This window comes from Motacilla alba, chromosome 1, assembly GCF_015832195.1.
Source record: "Motacilla alba alba isolate MOTALB_02 chromosome 1, Motacilla_alba_V1.0_pri, whole genome shotgun sequence".
NCBI classification, from domain to species: Eukaryota; Metazoa; Chordata; class Aves; order Passeriformes; family Motacillidae; genus Motacilla; species Motacilla alba.
The window spans coordinates 59,260,206-59,286,985 of record NC_052016.1 but is presented as its reverse complement, the minus strand read 5'-3'; the positions used below and the strand labels follow the sequence as shown (position 1 = coordinate 59,286,985).

Below are 26,780 nucleotides of genomic sequence, written 5' to 3'. Positions count from 1 at the left end.
CAGTTAATATTTTACAACTCTTGACAGTCCAGTGAGATTGGAGTGGCAGAGAGTGAGTTGAAATCAGAACAGTGTTCTACTCATTGCTTCCATAGAATTTGATATTACAGATTTATTTTCATAGAAGATAATTGAGCTGAACCTACAGCTACCAGCATATAAGAAAAGAAGGTAAATTTTCTTTTATACCAAAAATAATCTTAGTCCTGCAACCATTTGCCTGGTGCATTACAATCTAAACACAAGTTGAAGTGACTGGATACTTTACAATTTCCATGGTCCAACTCTAAAACGAGTGGGGTGGATAGTGTGGAAGAGAGGCTTGGGCCCAAAATAAACATTAGAAACCAAACAGAAAACCACTGAAAATTAACTACACATTTTGAATGATTTCTCTTTCAAAACACTTTATTGAAGGAACAATGGAAATAGTGTGTGAAGCCTAACCATGTATTGTGTTGCTGTTCCAGGCTTCATCAGCAGTTTCTTGATGTTTGGAAAGTTCTGAGACCCACCCTGTTGGACTACTTGTAACCAGTGCCTAAGACTACAAAAACGTACGTGTGAAAGAACCTCTCTTCCTTCTTCCACTGAAGGAAGTGTCCATCACAACACTGTGGAAACTCCCTGCAGGTATTGCAAGGCAGGAGAACAGTTTGTGCTTCCGTTGACGCTCGTGCACAATCTCTGCTTCTTATGCACTCCAGCACCCCTATCAGTTCCTTGTTCTCCTTCACCAGCCCTGCAGTGAAAAGGCTGCTGGGCTGGAAACAAGGAGATGAAGAAGAAAAGTGGGCAGAAAAAGCTGTTGATTCCTTGGTGAAGAAGTTAAAGAAGAAAAAAGGAGCCATGGAAGAACTGGAGAGGGCTCTGAGCTGCCCGGGTCAGCCCAGTAAATGCGTCACGATCCCACGTTCCTTGGATGGGCGGCTGCAGGTGTCTCACCGCAAGGGGCTTCCCCACGTCATATATTGCAGAGTGTGGCGCTGGCCTGATTTACAATCTCACCATGAGCTGAAACCACTGGAATGTTGTGAATTCCCTTTTGGCTCGAAACAGAAAGAAGTGTGCATCAACCCCTACCACTACCGGCGGGTGGAAACCCCAGGTAATTATGTCATCTGCAAATGATTTGCATCCCTGTGTTAGCTCTTGCTCTGGCAGGTCTAGTCTTGGTGCATCCTACAGCAGTGCTACGAAATGTGAAAAGAGAGGCTCCATCTGATGGAAGGATCTTGGGTCTTACCCTGCCTTCTGCTATCATAGCTCTGGCAGCCAGGACTAGGGAGGGAGTAAGGAGCCCCTCTCCCGTTGGGGTCTGTGTCCCGTCGGACCCCTGAGGGCACCCGGATCTTGTCCAAGGTGCTGAAAGCAGCTTCCTCTCCCTGGACGTGGGTGCTGAATCTTCCCTATTTGAACTGGTGGCTATTTGCACGAAGTCTGGGCACCCTCCTGGCCTCACCACTGTGGTGGGATTTATGTCTCATTGACATCCACCAGTTGACTCATTAAGCCCCAGGAAACACTAGCTTTCTCTTTAAAGATAAGAGTTGCAGTAAAATGGCATATTTTGCAGTGAATACAAAACCAGGTCAGTTTATTCTTCCTAAAATACCTGCTGGCCTGCCTTAAGTGGGATTTACTTACCTAAATGGAGAGTTTATGTGAAATAAATCCATCAGGTTCCCATGAAACTTTGAAATTTTCTACTGATAATCTTCTTTGGACTTCACTAAAAACTTATGACCTCACTGAAAAGTCATTTAATTGGGCTTTATGTCAATGAAACAGCTGTTAAAAATTGTACTGTTCAGTGTTGACTTCTATAGGGAGGGATCTTGGAAAGCAGGGCTGGCAAAGGTCTTGAACAGTCATCCTGTTTTCCTCTGCCCAGACTCTTGAACCAAACCAAATTACCAGGTACGTCCCTGACAGATATTTTCCTAATGAGCTCCAAAAATCCCATGTGATAAAGGCTCTACAACCTCCCCAGGCAGGTGAAGCTATTGCTTTTCTATCCTTACAGTTCAAAATTATTTCTAATGTCTAACCTAGCTCTCCCTTACTGCCAAAAATCACGGTAATTTAATTTACTAATGGATACAGTTGGTAAGTGTATACTTTTTATTCTGAGATTACTCCTTGTCTGGCATGAATTTTACTCTGAGGTGACATTAGGATCAGATAAGTGAACTGTGGGATGTTTCTTTTCATACAGATGAAATAAGGGAAAGACATTTGTTAACATTTGTTAAGCACCAAGGGCTGCTTCCTCTTCTGATAATCCTTCCAGTGCAGCAGGGCTGTCACTGTGAAGTTGTATCTGATCTGCTGTAAACATTGTCAAAACTTTTATATTTTACAGCTACACTGAGTGGTGCTTGTTGTCAACAATTTTCAGTGGAAAGAGCTGATCTCACACCCTGCTAAAGTAAACTCTTCAATAATTTAAGAAAAGATGCTCATAAAATATCCCATTTTTTGTTTAGTGCACTTTTTTATTTGCAGGCTGCAGTCTTTAGTGTCTTCTCATTTCTTCTGGTGTAACTTTGGTGCAGTTAATGGAGTCAACTCAAAGCTGACAGCACTGAACAGTGCTCATTTCAACCCTGGTTTTCTCATCTGTTTAGTGCCAGCTAACAAACACTGCTAATGGAATAGTCCAGCAGCTGCTAAATGGCTGCCAAAGCTTGTTGTTCTGATCCTGAAACTCAGAAGCTTTCAGCTGTGAACATGTCTCTACTGTCTGTCTGTGCAGCAGACTGGCTCTATCTCTGCTAGTAAAGCAAAAGGGGACAAGGTGCAGCTCTGGGTACTGCAGAATTAGTAGCGTGATCCCAGGAATAGCTTTCACCCATGTGGACTCATGTGGACTAGCAGCTCTCAGAGTGCAGGGGTTAGCACACAGGAGGGACTTTGGTGGGACTTTGGCCCGTTCTCCACAGGACCCAGGAATTGTTCTCAGACTGTTGTATTCACTCCTACAACTCTGCTTAGAGGGACAACTCAGAAGCTGAAGCTCACAGCTATGGGATATATTAGTACAGTATAGCAGAGTGAAACCCACTCAGGTGCTCTGGGACAGCAGCAGGAGAGAGAACTTGCACCACTGCATGTGGTGCAATGCAGCTCCAGTTAGAAAGCAGGCTGTAATGAGGTGTTGGCAAGGAAAGAGAACAAATGAGCTTCATGAGAAAGTGGTAGCAGTGAGATCACCACAGAAGAGGCTGGGAGTGGTTGATTTAGGTGCTAGTCTGTTTAAACAGTTCTCTTTTAACTGCAGGAAATCTGCATCTTGGCTGTTGGTGATCTTAGGCTTAGATGAGATTCTCCAAGTCTCGTCCTCTGGAGCTGAAGAATCCTCCACTGAATAAGTGAACACTGTACTTTTTATAATCCACATACCAGTATTATTTCATACAAATGTCCACCCTTTTGGGGATAATTTTTCCATCACTGCCGTCTTTCTTGCTGAGTCAACCACTCCATGACCAGATCCATTAACTTCAATCCAGAATGAATGATTTGTGTCAAAGATGGGAGGGCCTCATCCTTCTTTGACAGCCTGGCAAATCCCTAGACCTCTGTTACTAGAGTACAGCTTTGAAATCTGGTCAGAGATTCAGGGATTTCATTACCTCTGCTGTGTCGTCAGGCTGCCCAGTCCCATTTTAGGCTCTGCTACTGAAACAGCACAGATTACACATGGCTTTTATTGCTGCTACAACTATTCCTGGCAGATTTCTTCTCAGGTCTGCTGAATAGCAGGTGCCGCTTAGGAAAAAAAAAGCAGAAAATATTTGGTCTATGTGTGCAACATCCCACTGCAGAGAGGAGTTAGGCCACCTAATCTGAAGGAGGTATGTATTTAGGTTATGCTCTCCTTCCCCCTTCATTGTTGCCTTCAAAGAGCTTCTCAGAAGTCTGATTTATTGTCAGCAGAAGCTGCTTAAATGTGTACTCTATTGTTTTTATAAGTGATCATTCATATGTAAGTATTGCAAATTTGAGGGTGCACCATTGCTGTGGACAGGAGAATTTTTGACTTGGACTAACTGACTGCTTTCATGAAGCCTGAGAGGGACTAAGACGTGATAGCCTCCGAGGTGGAAGACTACCTAATGGCTTCACTGTTGGCCATGTGTATGGAAGTAGTCATGGGCTCAGGGAAGAGATGGATCTCACCAGAGAGTGGTCTCCAAAAGTAGTAAACTATGCAGAGATGGATTAATGTGTGAGAAATTGTAGTGTGAATGTTGTACCTGAAATTAAAATGAGGCAGAGAAGTTTGCTTGCTAGCATCTGAAGTCACAGGCACAGCCAGGTTCCCAGCAAGGACTGTTGAAGCTAAAGGGAATGGGAGAAAGGTATGAAAAGCAGTGGTGGGACTTAGGACATGACCATGTTTGTCTTCAGTTGAACAAAGATCATCAACACTTCAGCATGCATAGAAGGAAGGATCCGCCTCTGGCTCTTGGTGGACAGTAGCACGTAGAAGAAAAGGACCCCAATGAGTGGAGAAAATGTGGGTAATTTATGAGGACAGACAGGTCCCAACATATTCAGTTACTCAATTTTATGCCTCTGGTCACACTTCCTTCAGAGTGGTTGAGCCCTGGAGAGAGAGTTACCAAAAGAACAAGGAGAACGAGGCCCTGGGGGATACTCTTAGCCACAAACAAGGACATCTCAGAATGCCTCCCCACCACAGAGGCTTCAGCCCTCTAGGCAGTCACAGAACAGTCAGTGGAAAGAGTGAGTGAGGTGGCAAACAAACTGCTCAGCAGAGCAGAAATTAAGAGTGCCATGGTCAGAGCCGGGAAGGAGTTCAAGGCTTGAAAATTCTTCCTGCTGAGTCACTCAAGGCAAATCAAAGGCTTTCCCTGGCAAGTGCTGTTCACACATCCAGATTCTCAGCTTTCATTTAGAGAAGGAGTTGAGTTCTCACAGGTCTGAAGGAAGCAGCTCCTTCAGCTGTGGTACCCACAGTGAGGTGTCAGCCTCTCAACACTGCAGGACATTGCTGCACACAGCTGCCCCTTGCTCAGCATGTCTGCTGGGTGCAAAGGGATCTCCAGCTCCTCATTTTTGAAGGTTGCTGGTCAGACCTGGCTGATCAGCAGCAGACCTGACAAACATCATATCAGTTTCATGGAGCTGCTGTGGAAAACTCCAGAAGCAGCAAAGGAAAACTCCAGAAGCAGCAACAGTTCACAGCCTGGAGCTGTTCACAGGAGCATGGGATGGGAGGAATACAGATCACCAAAATTATATCTGCAGTGATGGTATTGTCCCAATATATAGCAGTTAAAGAGTTTATTCCTCTCCACTGGCTGTGAAGAGATCCACAGGGGACTGGGCAGTGCATGCCAGATATGAATACTTGTATTGTCTGTATGAGTCCTACCTGAATATTTAAAGCTAAAAGAACAGTAAAGAAGCAGAAATAGCTTTCTATATCAAACAACTTTAGGAAGTGGCAGCAGACTCTTCATGGCACAAATAGGGGCATATGAGAGGCAGAAGGAAAGAAAGTATTCTCCAGAGCACCAATCCTTGTCCTGGCCAGAGGTTAATTAGCAATGTGTTGGGCCAGAGGACCATGTATATGTGGTGTCTGAACTGATATCCCAGTGCCTGTGTTTCCAGGCAGGTGAGAAGATAACTTCTTCAGTAAACTCCTTGCCATCAGTCCAATCTTTTGCAGTGTTAGAGCTCAGTTCTTCAGGTCATGGGTGACTAGCAAATTCCCAGTGGTATATTAGAGTGGGTGGGCAGACAAGTTGTTTAACCCTGCGTCTACTACAGCACAGTGCTACATTGAGCAAGAAGCTGTAAACCCATTGTTAGTACCGGGCCCTGTAAATGCCCCAGCTCTCTGAGCAACTGATGTGCATTCCAAGCAGAATTCCTGCAGCCTCTTCTCATGCACATGTTTTGCATTATCTATACATTATTTGCTTTATTCAATAGCAATTATTCCACTCTTTCATTAGGCTGGATAAATGAGAGTTTGCTGTAATTAAAAGTTGTTAGCTAACCTACCTAAAAATAATTTGCCTTACCTAGACACCTTTTTGGCCCAAGCAATATGTTAAAACATGTTCAAACTGTATATTCCCATCAACATTTTTAAAAAAGAGTGTACATTACTATTTGTTCCATAAACTAGTAAGGATAGACTGGAAGACGATGTGCTGCTGGGTTTTAGGCCAGAGAAACTCTGGATACTAGGTCAGACAATACAAGCCTGATGAATTGTCTCTGATGCTGGGACAATTCATCCTTCTCAAAGTAACTCAAATTGCCTCCTTATCTTCTTTGGTGGCTTTTAGATCTGCACGATACCAACTGGGAATTCATTCCCTCTACCTGTGTTGAAAGCCTTAAGTAAGATAATTAGGCACCATGTGAGCTAGTAACTAATAGAGAAATCTTGGGGTACAGGAGTCACCCACTGTAGGGCTTGCCCTCTCCACCAAGGACTATGGAAGACACAGTTAAAGCCTCAGGTTGAAATCTTGTATTGAAAATTATTTAGCAAGCCTCCTTGTGTTCCAGCTTTGAGACTGCATCTTCCTAGGTATCACACTAGTCAGGATTTTCAAAGTGTTTTGAGTCTTAATTCTACTCTTGCTTTTCATATGTCAGAATCCAAAGTAATTTGGATCAGCTTTGGGTTTCTCAAAGGGGCAATGCTATTAGTGGCACTGACAGAGTGAGATGAAAGTGAAGAGAGTTTGTGGATAAGCAGTATCTTCTACTAGACTAATTTTTAAATGGGTTAATTTGGATTTCAGTTTTCTGCCCTGCATTTTTCATGTCTTAAATACCAACCACTGACATATGCCTTCTTACACTAGATCTTTTCTAACTATATTGCAAGACCTAAATTGATATTGCTGTAATGTTTGAATTGCCATTTACATTTCCTTTCAAATATCCCACTGTCTCTCTGGCAGCATTTTCAAGTACCTGACAATGTTTTAGATCTGGTGTCTGCCTTCAGGTCTGTACTATCTGTATCTGTAACATGGTGGTAGTAAAATATGCAGTGTATTGTCGAGCACTATTAATTGTTGTTAAACTTGGCTGTGAATTTGGCACATCCTGGTGATAATATTTAGAAAACTTCTGATGTTTTCAGTTTTTGAAGAAGGGAGGAACAGATGATTTTGAAAGGGAGATATGTACCGCCTGAATTTCTGCATGCTGTATTTGTGAATTTTATGGTACCTTGCTCAAGTCAAGATTCCTTATTTTGCATGTGGAACTGCTGTAACTGGCTGCAGATCTAGAGAAAAATGTCGAAGAATTCAGCTTTTGATTCTTGGGTTTGGATAGGTTTGTTACTCTTCAATGACTTGTATACAGTCAGCAATATTTGAGCAGCATGGAATATGACTCTTTTAAACTTACAACAAGATATACTTTCAAGAACACAACTTTAACCACTTTTTCTGTTGTTTTTGTTTTCAGTGCTACCTCCTGTACTCGTTCCAAGACACAGTGAGTTTAACCCTCACCTCAGCCTCCTTGCCAAGTTTCGAAACACTTCTCTGCACAGCGAGCCACTGATGCCGCACAATGCCACTTACCCAGATTCCTTCCAGCATCCTCCATGCACCCCTTTTCCATCATCCCCCAGCCACATGTTCTCCCAGTCACCTAACAGCATCAGCTACCCCAACTCACCAGAAAGCTCTTCTGGACCAGGAAGTCCCTATCAGCTCACGGGTAAGAATGAGCTTTGGGACACCCTGACTGAGGCATTTGAGGTCAGGTGACAATTCTGTGCTCCCCCCAGACTGTAGGTGCAGATTGGACTATTGGATAGAATGGACTTGGAATATGATTTCTCATGGCTGTCTCCTCAGTCTATTTTCTCTCAGTCCTTCTGACAGACACTCAAGAGATTGAGAACTGTAGTGTCCCGCTCCTAGAAGTGCCTGGGTGCAATGTCGTGATTACTCTGGGAGAAAACTGAGGAGAGAAGCAGGTGTGGCAGAAAAGAGCACTTGCAAGACCTAAGTTATGGACCTAGGATGGTCAGGGTAGGAGCCTTTAGAAACTCCTAGGAGGAGACAGGATAAAATGGGGAAACTGGTGTGCAGAAAGTTTTTTAAGTTTATGGCAATCCTACTGACTGTATAAATTTCAGAAAGTTAAGGTGTTTACACCTTAACTGGAGACCAACACTTGGAGAAGTCACCAGGCAAGTTCCTGTGACTTTGGAACATGTTCCACAGTTCTGAGATTAGCAGGCTTATGTCACTCAGATCGCTTGTGTTGTGAACTCCTGACTTAGTACAGCTCTAATTACCTGAAAATTTAACTGTGCTTTTGCTGTTGATGCAACACAGATAAGAGCTAGTTTTAATATCAAAACATGGCTCAGATTCACTTCAGCACTTTGACTTTCAAATAGTTTCAGATATGTCAGCTTTTTCACAAAGATGAGTTCAGGTCAGAATCTTGTAATTTAAGATTTTAGTGTCTCAATTATGAAGCATTTAAATTCAGGTCCTTAACAATATGCCTATTTCATTTTAAGTGCAAAAAAGATGTTTATTTTACCAGGTGTTTGTAGCATTTGAACTTCCTTTTAAGCTGAATACTTTCAACACAGTGTGATGTTTCTCCTTCCCTCTTCATTTGTTGAATGTGCCTTCATTCATTTCTTCTCTAGATCTCTATTTCTGATTAAATCATATTTAGCAACACTGAAACATTTCACCAAGTAGCAAGACTCGTTTGTCTTCTCCAATATTTTTCTTTCACCTGTGTGTAACTAAGCTGGATTCAGTGGAGCTGGTCCTGACAGGTAAATCAGGCCCATTCCAGCTGTGTAATGACTCTGACTCGTGCATTTAACTGAACCTGGGACCTTGCAAAGCTACTTAATAATGGAAGTGGTTCAACCTGAGCTTCAGTATATCACAGCACATACCACACTGATAAGAATAATTTGCCTGTGTAACAATTAGGGATGGAAGGCTATCTAAAGCAAACTGGAGTTACATCAAGAACCTTGAGAGGGATTGCTGTGGCCAAATATAGATGTCAGCAATGCAGGTTTCTGCATCTCATGGAATTGTCTATACTCTCCCTGTAACCAGTGGAGGAAAACAGACAGTCCTAGAAAAAGATGAACTGCATCTTCTTGTATATGTCCAATACACTGTGTCTGCAGGTTTCAATTTTTCTTTAGTGGATATCAGGAGACCTAAATGTGACTAATTTAGGAGCAGACATCAAAAATATACATATAACCACGATTCTGTGATTGTATTCCCTTCTGTAACTTATTTTCTCTTCCACTATTTCTTGAATTTGTTTTATTGTTGTTTGTTGGAGGGTTATGTCATCTAAGTGTTAGAAATATCATATAGTGTATGAAATTCCAAGGTCCTGAACAGTCCTTAAATAGACTAGAATAACATGGCTTACTTGGAAGATTCAGTGGTTGTCTCATGATACAGTTCACAGTTATCCACTCCGGGTCAAGTTGCTTCATTTTGAGGGCCAGCCAACAGACCCCAAACACAAGAGGGAATTTCAGTCAGGAACCAAATTAAACCCTTCTTAAAGAGGCCCTTGGTCCTGCAAGCTTGTATATGGCTATAATTTTCATATAAGCCCATTGAGTTTCTGTTCAAATGAGGCAAAACTACCCACTTTTAGTGCTTATGCACTGAATGTTGGCATTTCATAATATGAAAATGAAGTCCTTTTTAATTTGGCTTTCTAAAGCCTCCAGCCTTTCTGGATAATCCCCACTGTAGAGTCACCTTCTGTTTTCTAGCTCATGTTGCTGTAAATGAAATAAATCAGGAGCTGAGCAGTTGTGATTTGATACTTTTCCTCTCAATGTTTTCATGACATCTATTGGTCTTTGATGGGAGACTGAACAAACCAGGAGATGGACAGACTTCCCTTGCAGGACAGAAGAAAAAAAAAAAAAACAAGTCTGGAGGGAGTTTTGTCAAGTCTGATTTCTAGAGCTTTCCATAGGCTTTTTTTACAGATTATGAAGAAAGAGAGCTTTCTCCCAGAGGATGAAATAAAGTTAATTTCTTCTCTTAAATCATCCTCCTCAAGTTTTACATTAAAGACAGAATTCTGGAAATAACAGATGAAACTGGATTACCCTCTTAGGGTAACAACTGGTGTTAACAGAGAAATTGATTTTACATGGGCCAAGGCCTGAGGCACTGTTGTGACCATCCCTCTCTCTTTCAAGCACTGCATGTCCAACATGACAGTTTTTCTTTCCCATCTTTGCTGAACATGCAATGGTCTTAATCTGGAGACTGAAGGGAGGTCAGATTCAGATTTGTGCTTTTTCCAGCTTTCTCAAGCCAAACAATGCTGAAGTAGTAAAATATTCACCAGGAAAAAACCAGGAGGAATTTACCAACATACTGACTTAGGTGTCTTTCTTCGTTTCTTTCTCCTCTCTTTTTTCTTTCTTTCTGTAGTGGAAACTCCACCTCCGCCCTACCATGCAAGAGAACCTCCAGGAATCCACAATGGACGGTCAATGGATGCAATAGCTGAAAGTCAGCTGGTGCTGTCTTTGCCCAATGGAGGTAAATCTGCCGATGGAGAAGCTGAAAGTAAATAACCATTTGTACTATTCTTTCAATAAAAAATGTTAAGAAAAAAATTGTTTTAAAAAAAATTGTTATTTGCACAAGAAGGGTTAGTTATCTGCAATAATAAGTTTCAGGCAGTTTTGCAGTAAGGCTGTGTGCTAGACCCATCCATTAGCTAGCAGGAGAAGTTGATGTAATATTTCCATGAATTATGTGCAAAGTTACAGAGTTTAGATCTTATTTGCATCCATGGACTATTACAGTTAAAAAGCTGTTAATGCAAGCAAACACTGTTATCTACATTGTAAAGATAAACATATCAAATCAGGGATGGTGGGGCAATATAAAACACAAAAGCATTATCAATATCAGAACTAATTTCTTTATCAGCTCTAGGTTTCAAGTACTTTAAAGCCCTATAGCAGGGACCTTTTTACTGCCATCTTTGTATAAATGTTATGGTACTGGCTGGCTAGAAAAGAAAAGGACATGTTCTAGCGGAGTGCAAAGATATTTTGACAGAACTCCAAAGTCTTTGTCATCTTATAAGAATTCTTTAGTGGGAGAGGCATTAATGGTCAAAGAAGGGTCTGGGGTCCTTCTTGCACACCTCAAACAACTTGATGACCTTTCCTCTTGATGGCATCTCCTACCTTTGGGCCAATACTGGCTAGTGCTGATGCCCCCACCATTCAGAGCCCATTGCTGCAGAGTAGGAAGGGGAAATGGAGTTCCTCTGCTGGCTTTTGCTTTGACTCCTTGCTACTGCAATGAAAGTTGTTCTTTTAGTCCATCATATTGTGTTCCTAAAGAAGTGTCATTTCTAGAATGAGGACTGAACACTGCACACATATGCACATTAAAAAAAATATTGCCAGCCTTCTGAAACAGCGAGGACTGTGTATGTAGCATGGAACTGGAGTAGAAAGACTGTGAGGAGATAGTGCTAATTACGGATGGGGACACAGAATGGCCGGATAATAACAAGTTATCAGACACCAATACTTATAAATAAATTGTCAAGCTAGTTTAATCTCTTTATCACAGCCTACCATCCCTGATCACTATCCTAGTGATTATTAGTTGGAAGTTTATTAGACGTTATGCACAGAGGTGCTCTGGGGGCAGGCGGGCTCACATGCCTGTGGTGAGCAGGCAGGATAAAATTTCCTACTAATTCCTGTAGGACAAATGAGGCTCAGAGATTCTGTTACACTTTTGAGTCTTTCTTGTCTCTGACTTAGAAAACCTGGGCAGGGATAGATCCAAAAGAAATTACCTTGCTGACATTTCTGCTTACAGTCCCACATGGAAGCGGAAAGCCTGAAAGCCTGCAAAAATTTGAGTGATTTATTACTTTTGAACTACAGAGTTTGGTATTAGGCTGAAGGCCTAATACCAAAAACTTGGCTCAGTTTTGACTTGCTTTGAGCCCATCTGTCATCCCTATCTCCTGCTGGTGTGCAGAGCAGATGTATCCCTTACTATTTTCAGTGTATAGTTCGGGCCCCAGTTTAGCAAAGAATGTCGGTATGGTTGATTTAATGCAGTGGAGTTTCCACTTTCTTTTAAGAAGAAGTGGGGCTCCTTGAGGCTTAAACTGATGCACCAGCCTTTTGCATGTTTGGGACTTCAGTCATAAAATCAAGAAGCAATGGAAGCTGTGGTTGGGATAAAGTATGACAAAAGTGACTGTTTAGATTGGGAGATGGGGGGCTGAGACTTGGAGGGAATGAAAAAAAACAGAGAAAGGTTGTTTAAAAAAGATTGCTGAAATCTGAGCAGCTGCTTGACTTTATTTCCAACAGACTTTCGGCCTGTTTGTTATGAGGAACCCCAACATTGGTGCTCAGTTGCTTACTACGAACTCAACAACCGGGTAGGGGAGACTTTCCAGGCCTCCTCTCGAAGTATCCTTATAGATGGATTTACAGATCCTTCAAATAACAAAAACAGGTTCTGCCTGGGTCTGCTCTCAAATGTAAACCGCAATTCTACTATAGAAAACACCAGGAGACACATAGGAAAAGGTAAGAGGAAATCCCCTCTCCTCAGGAATAATATTCAGAGCTCAGAAGATCCATGCATTGCATGAACAAACCTAGCTGATTCATCAGATGTGCTTGCCTTAAAATCAGACCTCTGACATTACTTCTGAAATAGAAGAAAAGCAGAGGATTCTTTTCTGACTGGATAACAATCAGCAGAGTAACTCCTTACAAAGGCTATTTACTTAGCCAGCAAAAAGAAAAATGTTGTTTATAGTTGTGTGTTCTAATTTAGCAGTATGTATTTTCATTTTATTTATTAGAGCTTCTGGCAACTGGGAATATTGCCATTGAAATGCCACTAAAAGGATAATTGCTGGTGCCTCAGGGCTGCTTCTCCTCCTACCAAATAACAAAGGGAGATGGATGAAACACTTAGTAGTTGAGTTACTTAGCTGAAGAACTCTGGTGGAATTGTGTTTGTAGCTTTCCCCTCCCACCCCCCACCCCACCCCCGCCAGTCCAATTCCCTGCTTTGTCAGCTTTTCACTGGTAAAACTAAGGTTTGTACTCTCCCACAAGTGGCTGCTGGTGCAGCTGTGTGTGCTCCAGCTCTGGTGTACACATACCCTCAACATGCAGTGTGACATGCTGCTGGTGCCAAGCACAAGGAGACCACACCTGGACATGCACGGCCATACACACTCTGTCCCAGCTCCCCAGGGCTGTGTAGCGTTTGATATTCTCCCAGAACTTACTGTTGTTTGTGGTGGTGAGTCAGAAGCCCTGTGCCAGCCACTTCTCCATGCAGATGAAGCTTTGCCTGTTCTGGTACATCCAGTCTAGACTCATTATCTTGCCAACCCAGCCTCTCACCAGTAGCTGCCTGGGAATGCATTTCCCACTGGGCTAATTAACTCTAATTGTTCCACTCCTATTATCTTGTCAACCTCACCTCATTTCCCAGGCCTAGAGCAATATTTTAATTGGCTCTTGATAGTCTAGTGTTGAATGAATACGAGGAAGCTCTGAGACAAATGTGATACATTTTTTGCAAACAGCAGTGAACTTGAAGGCTGGAGCAGGCGATGTTGTGCTAAGCTCTTGCACTTTTCCCCAGAATGAAAAACACTTATGTTGCAGATGCTGCAAGTGTGTGCCATAGTGGTTTGTTGTGTGGAGTGCAAATGTGTTGTACATTTAGTTCTAACTTACTTAGAAAATAAAGCAAAGCTTTACATCCTATCAGTGTAAGCTGTAAGAGGGATGTAGATCAAAGCTGAGCCTGGCCCTAGAAGAGGAATGACAAAAGATCCCAGCTGTCATTTGGCAATGTTACAGTCTTGACTTTCTGCCCCAAAAGATGAGGAGACAGAACAGAAATAAAGTTAGGTAAATGCTAATGGTCTTCATTCATTTAAATGTGAAGATCTGTCTTAATTGATTAGAAGTCCTTTAAAGCCTACACTAGAAATGTGCCCAAAGGAAGGGAGCAGATTGCTCAGAGAGGAGCTTAATATATCAGAGATCCTTAATTTTACTGCTCTTCACTGTTTATGCAAATCATAAAAAAACATGTACAAGTGGAATAGAAGTGGCACCAGTGCAGACCTGCAGAAGAGCATAGAGCAGCTCCAGAAGTGTATAGTTCAAAGGCATCGTGGACAGATGAAAGCTGCTGAAATGGATACAATTGTCACATGTTAACACTGGAGAAAAAAGAGTGAGTAAACAAGATTAGCTCAGTAGGATAAGGATATGTGATTGAATTGTCATCTAGAGTATCAGCGTGAAACCATTTCCTGGAAATACCACATCAAAGCTAAAAACAATCCAGAACACAATGCAACATCTACGAGCAATTGGACCTGTTTCAGCAGTCAGACTTCAAGGACAAAAAAGGAACTTTTGATCAGTGTCAAAAAGATGTGGATGCTTGCATACTGCTGAATTTTCAGTTTCTGCAGAGCCAATGAGATACCATTAAAACATATGGACCTTTGATTTGGTCTTCTACAAATATGTATTTAGCTGCTTGGTTTCCTTTAGGGTGCTTTCCTCTGGTGAATGAATACTAGAATAATAGGAATACACACTGATTAGTGTTGTATTTACTGCTTTTAAAAAGTTCACAAGAAAAAAACAATTTGTAACCTCTGCTTTCAGAAGTGACATTGATGTTTTTGTTATCATAGCACAATGTTTGGGCAATGCCTTTGAAAGCATTGGTGTTTTTTTTTTTTTTTCAGAAAATGGGTAACTTAATACACTTTGAAAACCCAGCCTTTAAAATTTTTCACCTTAGCATCCCCTGTGGTGACCCTAAATCAGTAGCTACACCTGAAGATTTGAAATGTGGTACACATTCACATCCTTATTCTACTCTCCCTACCTTCAGTTCTCACTTCATCTGATTATTTCAGACAGCTATGAGGACTCCCATCAAGATCTTGTCTGTCCTTCCCTTTTGCCCATTTCCATGGGAAGGAAAGTCAAGTGGTAACAGTCACAGTGTGCAGCACCCCACAGTGCCTGGTGCAGTTGGAGCTGATGCTTTTGGTCGCTACTCTTCCCAGTGCAGTACCAGAGTGTGCTCTGAGCCACAGCCCTGCCACTTGCAGCTCATTTCAGATCTTGTGGGTGCTCAGAAGTCAAGTGATGGCTTGAAGACAGACTTTATGGTTCCCATCTGAGTCACTCTGGAAGACTATGGGAGAGTGTATTTTTTCCCAGATTCCTTTCCCACTCAACCTGCTTTCCCCCGTGCCATTCCCATTTCTGTTTAGAGGCTGGTTTTGTCCTAAGGATGTGCTGCGGCCCCTTGTTGTTATGACTGCAGAATGATGAACAGACTGGGAATATGTAACCAGTTTGTATAAAAGACAGCAGGAATAAAAATAATTACAGCTGCATTATTAAAGCACAGTTACCAGTAGTTTTGCAGGCAGTCTGCTGAAGCTCTGTGAACATTTGTGTATGTTTGAAGAGCATACCTAGTATTAGAGAGGAGGATTTTATTTTTATTTAGTGGTGGTTTTTACAAGAACAAAGAACTGAGTTCTTCCACCTCTCTTGGCCCTGGGAAGGGTTCATTTTCCCTAATCTAGCCATGGGAAGGGTGACTGTCTGGTCATTTTCACAGGATGACTTGTTCCCTTTCAGGTTGTGGCTTCATGCTCACTTTTCAAGCAGTCAGGGTCCCCATTGCCACACTTGCACTGATGAAGATCTCACAAGATCCCACTGAAAATAAATTTTGTTTTGCTTGTTTTTAAGTTTAGTAGCTGGTTCAGTTCCTCAGCCTGGACAGCAGCCCAATCCTCAGCTGTTGCTGCCAGCATGAAAGCAGGTGTGTCAGCCAGAGCAGGGAATGGGAGAGCCTTTTCAGCACCTGCACAGACTTCATGGCTTTAAGCTGGCTCTGAGCCTGCACTCTGTAGCAGATGGAGTGAATCATCTGGTCACAGTGTCTCTCTCTAGCTATCAGCTAGAGAAGGCATCTACACAGTTATCATCTTACAAGATGATCCCCAAATTCAAGGTTGCTGAATTAGGCTAAGATAAAATCTCCCACCAATTCAGGTAAATTTTCATGCAAGCAGATATCCTTGGTAGATCGGAATATTTGAAGGGATAGAAGGGCTTCCACCTTAATTTCCCCAAGTCACAGTCAAAATTTGAGTTAGTATTGGTAAGTCACTTGGGCACTGAAAAGTTCTGAAGAAAATCAGTCATTTTCTTGCTAAAAATCACTTGGAACAGGATCTGATGAGTAAGTCACACCATGTAAATGCAAATACACGGTTCTGATGTGGCAGGTAAAACAAAATACAGAAAAGTATTTCAAGTACATGCCATACTGTGTTTTAAATGTCTGACAGTAGGATTCTGTAGTAAAACAACAGCGTGCAGTGAAGTGGGTCTTGGCCAGTGCGCATTTGCTTAACAGCAAAAATACATTTAGCTGTGTAATGCAGTAGTGATTTTTCAGGTCTTGGACAGTTTTGATTGATGTTTAGGATATTGTTGACACATGTTTGATATTTATGCATGTGTATTTTGTCATAAAGTACTATGCTGTTATGTAAAAGTAAAGCAACCTGCACTGAGAAACAAAGATCCTGGAAGGATCTTGGGCTTGTATGCCCAAACCAGTAAAATAATTAATTACTGGCAAAAAGAATGTTGTGAACAATGGAGAAATAATACATGGTTTGGTTTTCTTTTCAAGGTGTTCATCTTTACTACGTCGGTGGGGAGGTTTATGCTGAATGTGTCAGTGACAGCAGTATTTTTGTGCAAAGCCGCAACTGTAACTACCAGCACGGTTTCCACCCAGCCACGGTCTGCAAGATCCCCAGTGGCTGCAGCCTTAAGATCTTCAACAACCAGCTCTTTGCCCAGCTTCTTGCCCAGTCAGTCAATCATGGTTTTGAAGTGGTGTATGAGCTGACCAAGATGTGTACGATTCGAATGAGCTTTGTTAAAGTAAGGATTCTTTGCTTTCTCTTACATCCTTGCTTTTGCTGTCTCTTGCATCCTTTGGTGCAAAACTAGATCACATCCAATCCATTTCAAGGGGGGATGTAGATACCCAACTTTCCAATAGCAATTCATACTGCCTGTTTTCCAGCATTGCCTTAAACTTATAGGTGCTCAATATCAATAGCTTTTGTAGTCAATATGAAAATCTCTTAGATTACAAAATTTAGGTGCTCCATAGACTCTCTGTGGAAAATAGGCAGAGAATGCATGGGGGTGTCCCCCACTGATTGTTCAAAAAGCTCAACTCAGAAGGGATTAGCAACAAATAAATGTTGTAACTCATATCTTAGGCAGTTATGATCTCTCCTATTGTTACTGGTTTGCAATAGAGCTTGATAGAGCCATTGATCTTAAAAGAATGTCCTTATGTATTTAGGCTAATTTACAGTCTCACCAGTACCACAGACTGGTATATATTGTCTCAATCAAGAAACACTGGGTGCTTCTTCATCCCTCACTGAGCTTGCAGGGAATTGTTGTTGTTTGCCATCTGCCCCATACCTGACAATATTGTCTTTCTGATGACATTCACTCTGGCCAGCCACACAACCAGAAGGGCTTCTTGCAAGTAGAACAGAAAACCCAAAAGAACATTTTACCTTCCCCCTGTTATTTGGAAGAGACAGAAGGCCACCAAATCCATTACTGTTCGGATGTCCTTCATATTTGAATTTCACAATCTGACTGCTCTGTGGGAAATCTATCAGTCTTTGTGCGACTTTCTCAAATCTTCTGAATGGCCTTCTAACCAGAACAAGATCTCTCAATTCCTTTTAGCACTTAGGATTTATTTGCATGCCTGTTGTAGCATCTAACCCTCAAAGAATGGCAAGTGTTTCGAGATAGTTTCCAGATGATGCCAGACCAACTTGCTATAGTGCTGCTGGGGAGCGCTGGCAGCAATGTTCAGCCTGCAAACTAGAGCAGTTGCACCATTGGAAGCTCTTGGTCCTGCTAGGTACCATAAAAATGGCTTGAGTATGTTCCTCTGTCTTGCAGATTTGTTTTTATACAAAGGACTGAATTGAGATGATTGAATTCTCATCTAAGATACCAAAAAATTCTTGAGGCTCAAGTCCAGTTTCCTTAACTTCTAGACAGCTGATGAGTTGAGTCCTACATATCCTTCCGGTCTAACTTTTTCTAGCCATCTTTGGGGACCCATCTTCTTAAGTCTTCAAGAGCATTAAGAGTGCCCTGTAATCTCTCCCAAGAGTCCAAGCGAAAATCTCCATGCCCACAACCATGCTGTTGCTTTGTTCTTGGGAGTGAACTGGTATCTTATTCACATACAAGCATTAGGGCAAAAAAAAGAAAGCAAGAAACCCAACAAACAGCATTTTCTTTAATGGAAGACATGAATGGGCATGTTGTTTGTAAAGGCAGTGTAGCCAGTTACACAATATTTTCATTATCTCAGCGATTCAGGGGCAAGCTCTTTGATGTGTTATCTGCCTCCATGCCCAGCATGGCAGCAGAAATGGTGGTGTTGATGCACTATATAATGCTGCTGCCATATTATCACCTTGCTTTGTTCAAATAATAGCAGCTATTATTGTGCCTCAGGCACCAGAAGACCAGTGCAAGGAGTTATTTTGAACTCTTTCCCATGATGTCTGGAAAATTGCTATGCAAATCTCATCTAGGCTCTTTCTTCCTGGCCTGCAAATGTGCTTTCCTTTATTCAGTCTTCCCAAAATATTTCCCTCCAAAGGAGTGAGCCCTCCTGTGTTCAGTCTGGGGTCAGGAGTGATCCTGGACATTGGGGATGCAGTGCCCAGAGGGGCCTTTTGTCTGTCAGAGCCATTGTCCAAGGGAGCCCTCATGTGCAGGGCAATGCTGTGGCTTCTCTGCTGACTCGTGTCCAGATACTGCTGGTTACCTACAGCCCAAAGGGCTGGAGACGCTGCCTCTGACCCCACCAATGCTTGAGCTACCAGCTGGGAGGCAGGCATAGGTAGGAATCAAGACATGAGAAACTTGGCAGTGCTGTGCCATCTTCTGGATGCAAGGTATGGGACAGAGGGAGGTGAAGGTCTTGTCCCGTCTGATGCCCTTTTTGTGCCCACAAAGCAGCTAAGAGGAGCTCAAATGTGGGTGTATCATCAGTGAAAGCAGATTGCATCCACTGAACACTGCTGATAACCAAAGCAGGATGGCTCTTGCCACCTCTCCACAGCTGAAGCACCTGAAGCTCAAAGGGAAGAAGAGATGGAGAGTTTCTCCAAGCTGAGGTCTGAACCCAGCTCAATCCCTCCCACATCTCCCTGAGTCTTGGGGCTAAGGGGAGCACCCAGCAGACTTGAAAGTTCAGCATTCTGGGACATGGAGCCTAGACTGGAGAGAGCTGTTGCTCACAGGAAGTGGGAAGTGTTGGCAGGAGCAGCAGGACACACGGGGTTACTGGTATCCTCTTCCCACCATCTGTGGAAAACACCACTGCAGCTTTGAACATTGTAGTCACTTCATTCCCTCGTTAAGAGAACTCCAGCTCTGGGCTCTTCTCAGTCCTGGGGTGAAGGAGGCTACCTGCACCCAAGAGTGATATACAGGGAGCACCAGGGTCCTTGTCCTCCTGGCATTTCCCCTGGGGGTGCTCCAGCCAGAGACAGCATCACTGGGAGTGTTTGGGAGTTGCCAGCAGAGGGAGATGGCCAGCCACCTGCCAGGCTCCCCCAAATCTGGCACATTGTGCTTGAATCCTGTAATTGCTATTCCTCTAGATTTTCTGTCCTGCCTGTCAGCGAGGTGTGCCAGCTCCTCTGACACTTGCTCTCCTGGCTGTGTATCTTCACTGCAGTTGAGTACTTGTGACTTCACCATCTCAGAAGTCTGACTATGCTGGCATTTTATGTAAACATTTACAGAACATCAATCTGAGGTTCTGTGAACACAGGCTCTTTCTAGTCTCATAAATGCTCTGCAGTTCAGAAAAATGCTGTCTGTTTGGAAGTACTCTTTGGGCTTTGGTGGGTCCATATCACTCTTCTGCTTTCTTTCCCCTTTTCTTCATTAATTAGCATGGGTTTTAGCCAGACCACTTATGGTGACATCTTGTTTTAGTGTTGATGCTAGTTTTCCAGCTATCATCTAAAGAAGTGGCTGTGCTGGCAGCCACAGCTGTCTAAGCTGCTCAGCACTCTCAAATTTTGGTGACTTTGGAAGTCACCAGTCTTAATATACCTCCGTGTCCTTTTTTATGACAAGAATAACAACCTGCCTGCCTATCACAATGACAGGTATGACTCAGTGTCTGATCAGCATCCCACAAATGAAGATCCTCATCCTGTAGTGGGACCATGTTTTGCACATTGCCCTGTGGAAATCTGAGTTCAGTTCTGCCAGTGAGACATCTGGTGAGCTGCAAGACTCTGGGCTGTGACTCACATATCTTGTGTTGCTGTGACATCAGGCTGCCTGCTTAGCACTGCTTAGACACTATGCCTGCTTGAATCATAGAATATGCTGAGTTGGAAGGGATTCATCAAGATCATCAAGTCCAGCTCCTGGCCCTGCACAGCACTATCCGCAAGAATCACACCCACGAGCATTATTATCAAACTCTGTCAGGCTTGGCGCTGTGACCACTTCCCTGGGATGCCTGTTCCAGTGCCCAACCACCCTCTGGGAGAAAAGTCTTTTCCTAACTTAAACCTGCTCCTTGAAGCATGGGTACTTCAGGTTTTCTCTTCTCCCTGCCAGCACCCGATCCCCACCTTCTCTGAGATGCTTCATATCCCTTATCTTCCCCTAGAGAGCTGGAGAAATTACTGCAGGACTTCCCACAGCAGAGAGCCAACTATTGTTGGCAAAGAGGACATGTTCGAGGATAGAAAACCTGTGGAAAGTATTTATACATAGGCAAAGTATGGTACATAGGAACTGCTGGAAGTTTCCAGAGGTTTAGACAAATACTTTAAAATTCTAAATTCTTAGAATCACAGGATGAATCTCTACCAATACATGAAGCAGTGCCCAGGACCATCCCTAGTTCCTGTTAATGAAAGAGGCTGGCCTGCTTTTTGTTGGTGCCAGACAGCAGTCTGCCAGACTTCCCTGGACATGTCCCTGGGGTGCAAACAACAGGGACCATTCCCCATGGGCTGTTTGCAGGCAGCCAGGCTTGGAAACAGGCCTTTCCATGCCAGTTGTTCTCTGCACCTGGAAGTGTGACTGAGATTTTTAATTTAATAGCATCAAGTCCCTGATCTGATATTAAATTGAATTATGATAACAATGACCTTAAAAAGGAGCAAAGTTTCTAGAGAAAGTTATCCCTAGAATAAAGCATTAAATCTTAGAAATTTGAGTGGTGGACTGTCTGTAGCTGTGTTAGACTATCAGCACTGGAGTTATGATTTAAAGTCTTGAGTGTTTTTAAAAAAAAAAAAAAAACCCTCATTTTTTGGTCCTTTTATAGGGCTGGGGAGCAGAGTATCATCGCCAAGATGTTACAAGCACACCCTGCTGGATTGAGATCCACCTGCATGGACCATTGCAATGGCTGGATAAGGTGCTGACACAGATGGGCTCACCTCACAACCCCATCTCCTCAGTCTCTTAAGAATCATCTCTAGAATTCCCTTAGGATGGATGCTATTGCAGGCAGTGGCTTATAGAATTCCCATGAACAGAAGCTTCTATATGTAGATGTATGTAGATGTAAATATATCTATACATAATCTACTCTCTTTTTTTAATTTTTTTTTTCATTTTGTGGTTTCTAGTTACTCTGATGCCAGTACAATAAGTTTAGAAATTTGGGAATAGCATATCTGTTCTCTAGTACAAAATAAGCCAAATTCCTGCAAAAGTGTCAAACATTTCCTGTGAGCATCTTCATTCCCCAGCCAAGCCAGTAAACAGTGCAAATTCCCAGCACTTTCACATGGGTTCAGAAACCTGTCTGTTGCTGCTCCTACCAGGTGAAATTCACCCCTCTGCAGGCAACCAAAATCAGATCTCTGTGCCATTTATATTCATATTACAACCTGATTTCAAGTCCAGAAGAGGACCTGAGGTGGTGCACAGGACTTACGCATAGAGATGACTTTTATCTAGTGAACTGAAGGACTAAACTGCCATTCCAGTCTGTCTCCCTACTGCAAAGCACGATGGGACAACAAATCCTCTGAAGAGCTGATGCACACTGTCTCTCCTGGGATTTGGCAGGAAGAGGGAGCATGTCAATCACAGGAACCTTATCTCAGAGCATTCTGGACAATCTGAGTAGTCCGATACTGCTAACATAGTAGGGTACGGTACTGCTGCACTGAAAAGCAACAAGATCCTAAGAAAAAAATAATAATTTAAATTTATGCCCATGAGTTAAAAAAACCAAATTAACTTCCAGTGGTTTTTTGCAAAGTACATACATACTTGCATATGTGTCCGGCATGTAAACTAAATCCTGTCCATTCTACAGTATTGATGTAGTTTGTTTTAAAGTTAGGACTGTCTGTATTTAGACTGCTGTGCTGATATCAAGGTACACCTAAAAGGGACTTGAACTGTGATTCAGAAATGGGACATTAATTGTGCATTGAAGAAGCAAATAATTACTTTATCATTCATCTTGGGAACAGAAAGCCCCACACTGAAAGGATGCAATGAGAAGGAGATGGGAGTCAGCCATGTCCATCCCCTGTATTGGGCCAGTCCTTGGGATATGACAGCATCGCTCGGATCTGACTGAGAGGGCTTGCTTCCCTGCCAGTCACTCCATACATCCCTGAGGATGGTTTCACATCTTAGGTACAGGCTTCTTCATTTGCTGAGCTTTTGCCTTGCCTGCAGAGGATGGTGAGATATGGTGAAGCCATGAACAAGTAAAGAGTGAATCTATATGCAGAACCTTGTCTGTGTTCCTTCTGTAAGCAGGGAAACCTATTGCCCATACCCTAAGCCCATCCTTGCAAAATGCTGTTCCACTTGGAAGCCTTCCCTGAGAAGACAGGTGAAACTCTTACTACATTTTGATGGTCTTTCCTTTTGCTGAAAGAGTTGAGATTATTTCTTTCCAGGCATAACAGTTCACTGAAAATTGTTTTTATTTAAGGGTCAGAAAGAGTGATAACATCTGCAACATCATTCTTCCATAGAACAAGTAGAACTATTAGTGGAAAAAAAATGTTTTTCAGAATATTTCTTTTCTTCTCACACAATATCCGGTGCTAGACATTTGGCTGCATAATTAGAAGAGGACTCCTGAAATCTTCAGCTGTATCACAAATGCAAAAGGAAATAATATTCACTGGAAAGAGTGAGTAAACTAACAGTGTTACTTCATTCAAATGCATCTTCAGCTACTTTAGCAGGGCACAAAAGGATAAATTGTTTTTAAGCTTGAGCAGTAATAGCAAGTTGTATAGGAAATTTGTAAGTGCAAAGAACCCTATTCTGTCACCATTTGATGTCAGCAGTGTCACTGTGAGATAGGAAAAACTTTACAGTCTCTTGCAGCAATGAAATCCAATAACTATAATAATCATATACAGAAATTCCAGATGTGCCACTTATTTTTTAGCAGATTTTGGAGACATCAGTTTGGATAAATGCATTTTCCCCAGCTCTCTCTAAGTGATCTGATAATCTGATACTGGTAATGTTTTTTAGCATGTTTGTTGCCCCCTCTTCTCCAGTTGCACCTTTGCTCCAGGATGAGCAGCTTTTGATATTGCTCATTTTTTTTTTTTAGGAGCTAAGGACAGAGGATATCACCTTTACTGTCCAGGATCTAGCTTTGTCCCTTATCCTAAATTCTTCCTTGTCTTTTGGGCTGAAGCCTCCTTCCCTTTTAATACAGAGAGAAGCCTAGGAGTTCCTTTCAGACATTCCCAGCATTGTCATCTTCCTCACAGAGAGCAAAGGAAAATGTTCTGAGGTGTGTCTGCTCTTGGGCAGCTCCAGAACTCGGTTTTCTGTCAATGTGCAGAGAAAAATTGGATGGCCAGAGAAGAGAAGCAGCTTCTTCTGGGGCATTATTTCTTTCATCACAAGGTATTTCAAGCAGGTGAAATACACTCCTATCTGAGCATGCTTGTGTCTTCCCACTGAGTATAAGGGGAACTCAAGGTCACTAGCTCCAATGCAGACTGCTACACTAGATGTATTCAAAAATAGATGAAGGGAACCCTAATGATGGTGTGGTGACTTTCCCAGCCTAGTAATGATGCTTGCTCAGCAAGTGTTTGTTTGGTTTAAATGGAAGTTGGTCAATTTAGAGCAGTTTTTCCTTTCATTTATGTCTACCTTTAATCATTTTACAAATAGGATTTGGCTTCCATGCAATCCATATATGCATCTCCTTTAAGGTAGTCACTTTAACACTTTCTTACTAATCAGAAAAGAGGCATTGCTGGAGCATGATTCTTCTGACCCATTTAAAACACCTGGATTAGGATGAGATGAATTTCAGCAAATTTAACTATTTGCAGAAAACTGGATCAAAGCACTCGATTCTGGGCAATTCTGGCAACAGCCATCTGTTTTTAGCCTTTGGGAAGGCTGATACCACTGTGTCAGTTGTTTCCTATTGTGATGGTTTCTGGGGGCTTAGCCCACTGTGCTGTGTAAACACACAGAAGCTGACAGCTCCTCCCCAAAGCCCACAGTACATGGGAGGAGTGGTAACAGTGAATGAACAAAAAAGTAAATAACATGACCCCTGCCCAGATGCAAAGATAAAAAAGGCTAATAAACCATTTATTTCCCTTTTTTTTAAACAAAGTTTCTTTTACAGGCTTCTCTAATATATATGAATTGCAATTGGTTAAAATTCAGGTTTCTTACAATTTACAGCAATATAACTTTGTAACTCTAATGTCTTCCCACTTTGGAAGGAGATAATTTCTGCTCAAAGGTCTTCATGAACCTTTGAACCTGCAGTCAGTTTAAGGTCTTTATAAATGTACTGCTCATTAATGCTTAGGCTTTGGAGACAGTCTTCCTGAGAGATTTAAAACCACTTACAGCAAGACTACTTAGTTGAAGGCAGATTTTTAAAATGTTGGTTTTTTTTTTTTTTGAGTCATCAACAGTTCATAGCATCTTAAAAGTTTCTGTAGAGCAGTACCATGCATCAGCAGGCAGTGGTGGGAGCTTAATGGGGCAGAGGCATAAAGCACATTCAGCATGGTATGTAGACCACTTTTCTCCTATTAAATAGTTGAGAGAAGATGACTTAGTTGCTGCCAGTTCTTCAGCACCACCAGTACTAATGTGCTGTTTGGATCCAGAGGTGACAGGAGCAAATCCTGCACCCTAACTGCCTGAAGCCATTCCATGGCACTGCTGCTTGGGTGGCTGAGTCCCATCCCTTTGCCTAGGAAAAGCTGCCCAGGTATGGCACAGCAGTGGTTGTAGCACTGCAAGGTGCAGCACGTGCTTGCTGTCCCCATCAGCTGCTATTCCACCAACGTGTTTACTCCTCATCAGAATGCTTTTCCAAGCTCAGTCTGAAGGGTAATGTATCAGAAGCATAAAGGGGAATTGTGGCCCAAAGTACCATCAGCTGGAGTTGAGGAAATCCCTTCCATGTCTCCAGCAGGTACTGTGTCAGGACTTTCACTGCTCTGAGCAGCCTTGTCCAAGCAGTCCCTGTCTGGAGCAGGGTGTCAGACTCGATGCCATGGTGAGATCCCTTCCAATATACATTATCCTCTGGGTCTCTGTGGAGATTCAGTGATAACTGGTTGCCACAGGAAGGAGCTCTCTGTTAGCAGCACTTTCAGGATGAAACATGTTTCTCAGCTATTTCATATTAGTGTTCCCTCAGCATAAAATCAGCACTCCAAACATCTCTCTCTTCACCACACCCCTCTTAAAATGCAGAAAACAAGGCATTTGTGACTGTAACCTTATCTAATCTGCCCTTGTTCTTCCTGACTTACAACATCCACCTTTGTCTATCAGCTCTACCAATGAATCTCACCAGTGACTAAGGAGTTGCACAAACAGCTGGATTTACAGAGGCAGCTCAGGCAGACACTTTTCTTCTTGACTGCATGAGAACAATTAATAAAAAAAGCCTGATCAATTTAGGAACTTTAAAAGGGTATAAAGTATAAGACTAAGGTTCTTGGATCAAGACTGCTCTGGTACAACTATAACTTTTAGGAATACTTTAGCACTACATGGTACTCAGCAAAGGAAAGAAACATTACATCCCTCCACTATTCACCTCTTCCCCTAGCTCCCCATACCCTAACTTAGTACAAGCAAAATCAAACACAACAAAAAAAGATCACTGAGTCATAAGGTAGAGTAATTAAATAGCATTTTTCAAAGTTGAGAAGTGCTGCCTAAAATGTAGATTTATATCACGAGAAGGCCATGTAGTTATAGGATAAGTGGGTAATGGCTTTACTGAAAGAGGGTAGTTTTAGTTAAGATATTAGGCAGAAATTCTTTATTGTGAGGGTGGGGAGACACAGGCACAGGAAAAGCTGTCACAGAGAAGTTGTGGATGCCCCATCCCTGGAATTGTTCAAAGCCAGGTTGGATAGGGCTTTGAGTTACCTGGTCTACAGGAGGGTGTCCCTGCCCATGGCAGGAGGCTGGGACTTGATAATCTTTAAAGGTCACTTCCAACCCAAACTATTTGATGACAATGATGTCCCAGATGCCTGCCAAGCCAGAAACAAGACTT

The 26,780-nt window shown here is 42.4% G+C and overlaps 1 protein-coding gene across 4 annotated transcripts in view; it reads left to right on the top strand.

Annotated features, from left to right (window-relative positions):
- SMAD9 (SMAD family member 9) overlaps positions 1-25,685 on the top strand; it is a 40,544-nt gene extending 14,859 nt beyond the window's left edge. For 3 of the 4 annotated variants that reach the window (XM_038135645.1, XM_038135653.1, XM_038135637.1), the window contains exons 2-7: positions 471-1,108; positions 7,480-7,737; positions 10,482-10,619; positions 12,407-12,628; positions 16,818-17,074; positions 21,552-25,685. In XM_038135645.1, coding sequence (XP_037991573.1) covers positions 697-1,108; positions 7,480-7,737; positions 10,482-10,619; positions 12,407-12,628; positions 16,818-17,074; positions 21,552-21,695 — 1,431 coding nt within the window. In that variant the 5' untranslated portion in view covers positions 471-696 and the 3' untranslated portion in view covers positions 21,696-25,685. The remainder of the gene's footprint in view (positions 1-470; positions 1,109-7,479; positions 7,738-10,481; positions 10,620-12,406; positions 12,629-16,817; positions 17,075-21,551) is intronic. The other variant, XM_038135662.1, reaches the window with a different exon arrangement.
- Positions 25,686-26,780: the final 1,095 nt, after the last annotated feature.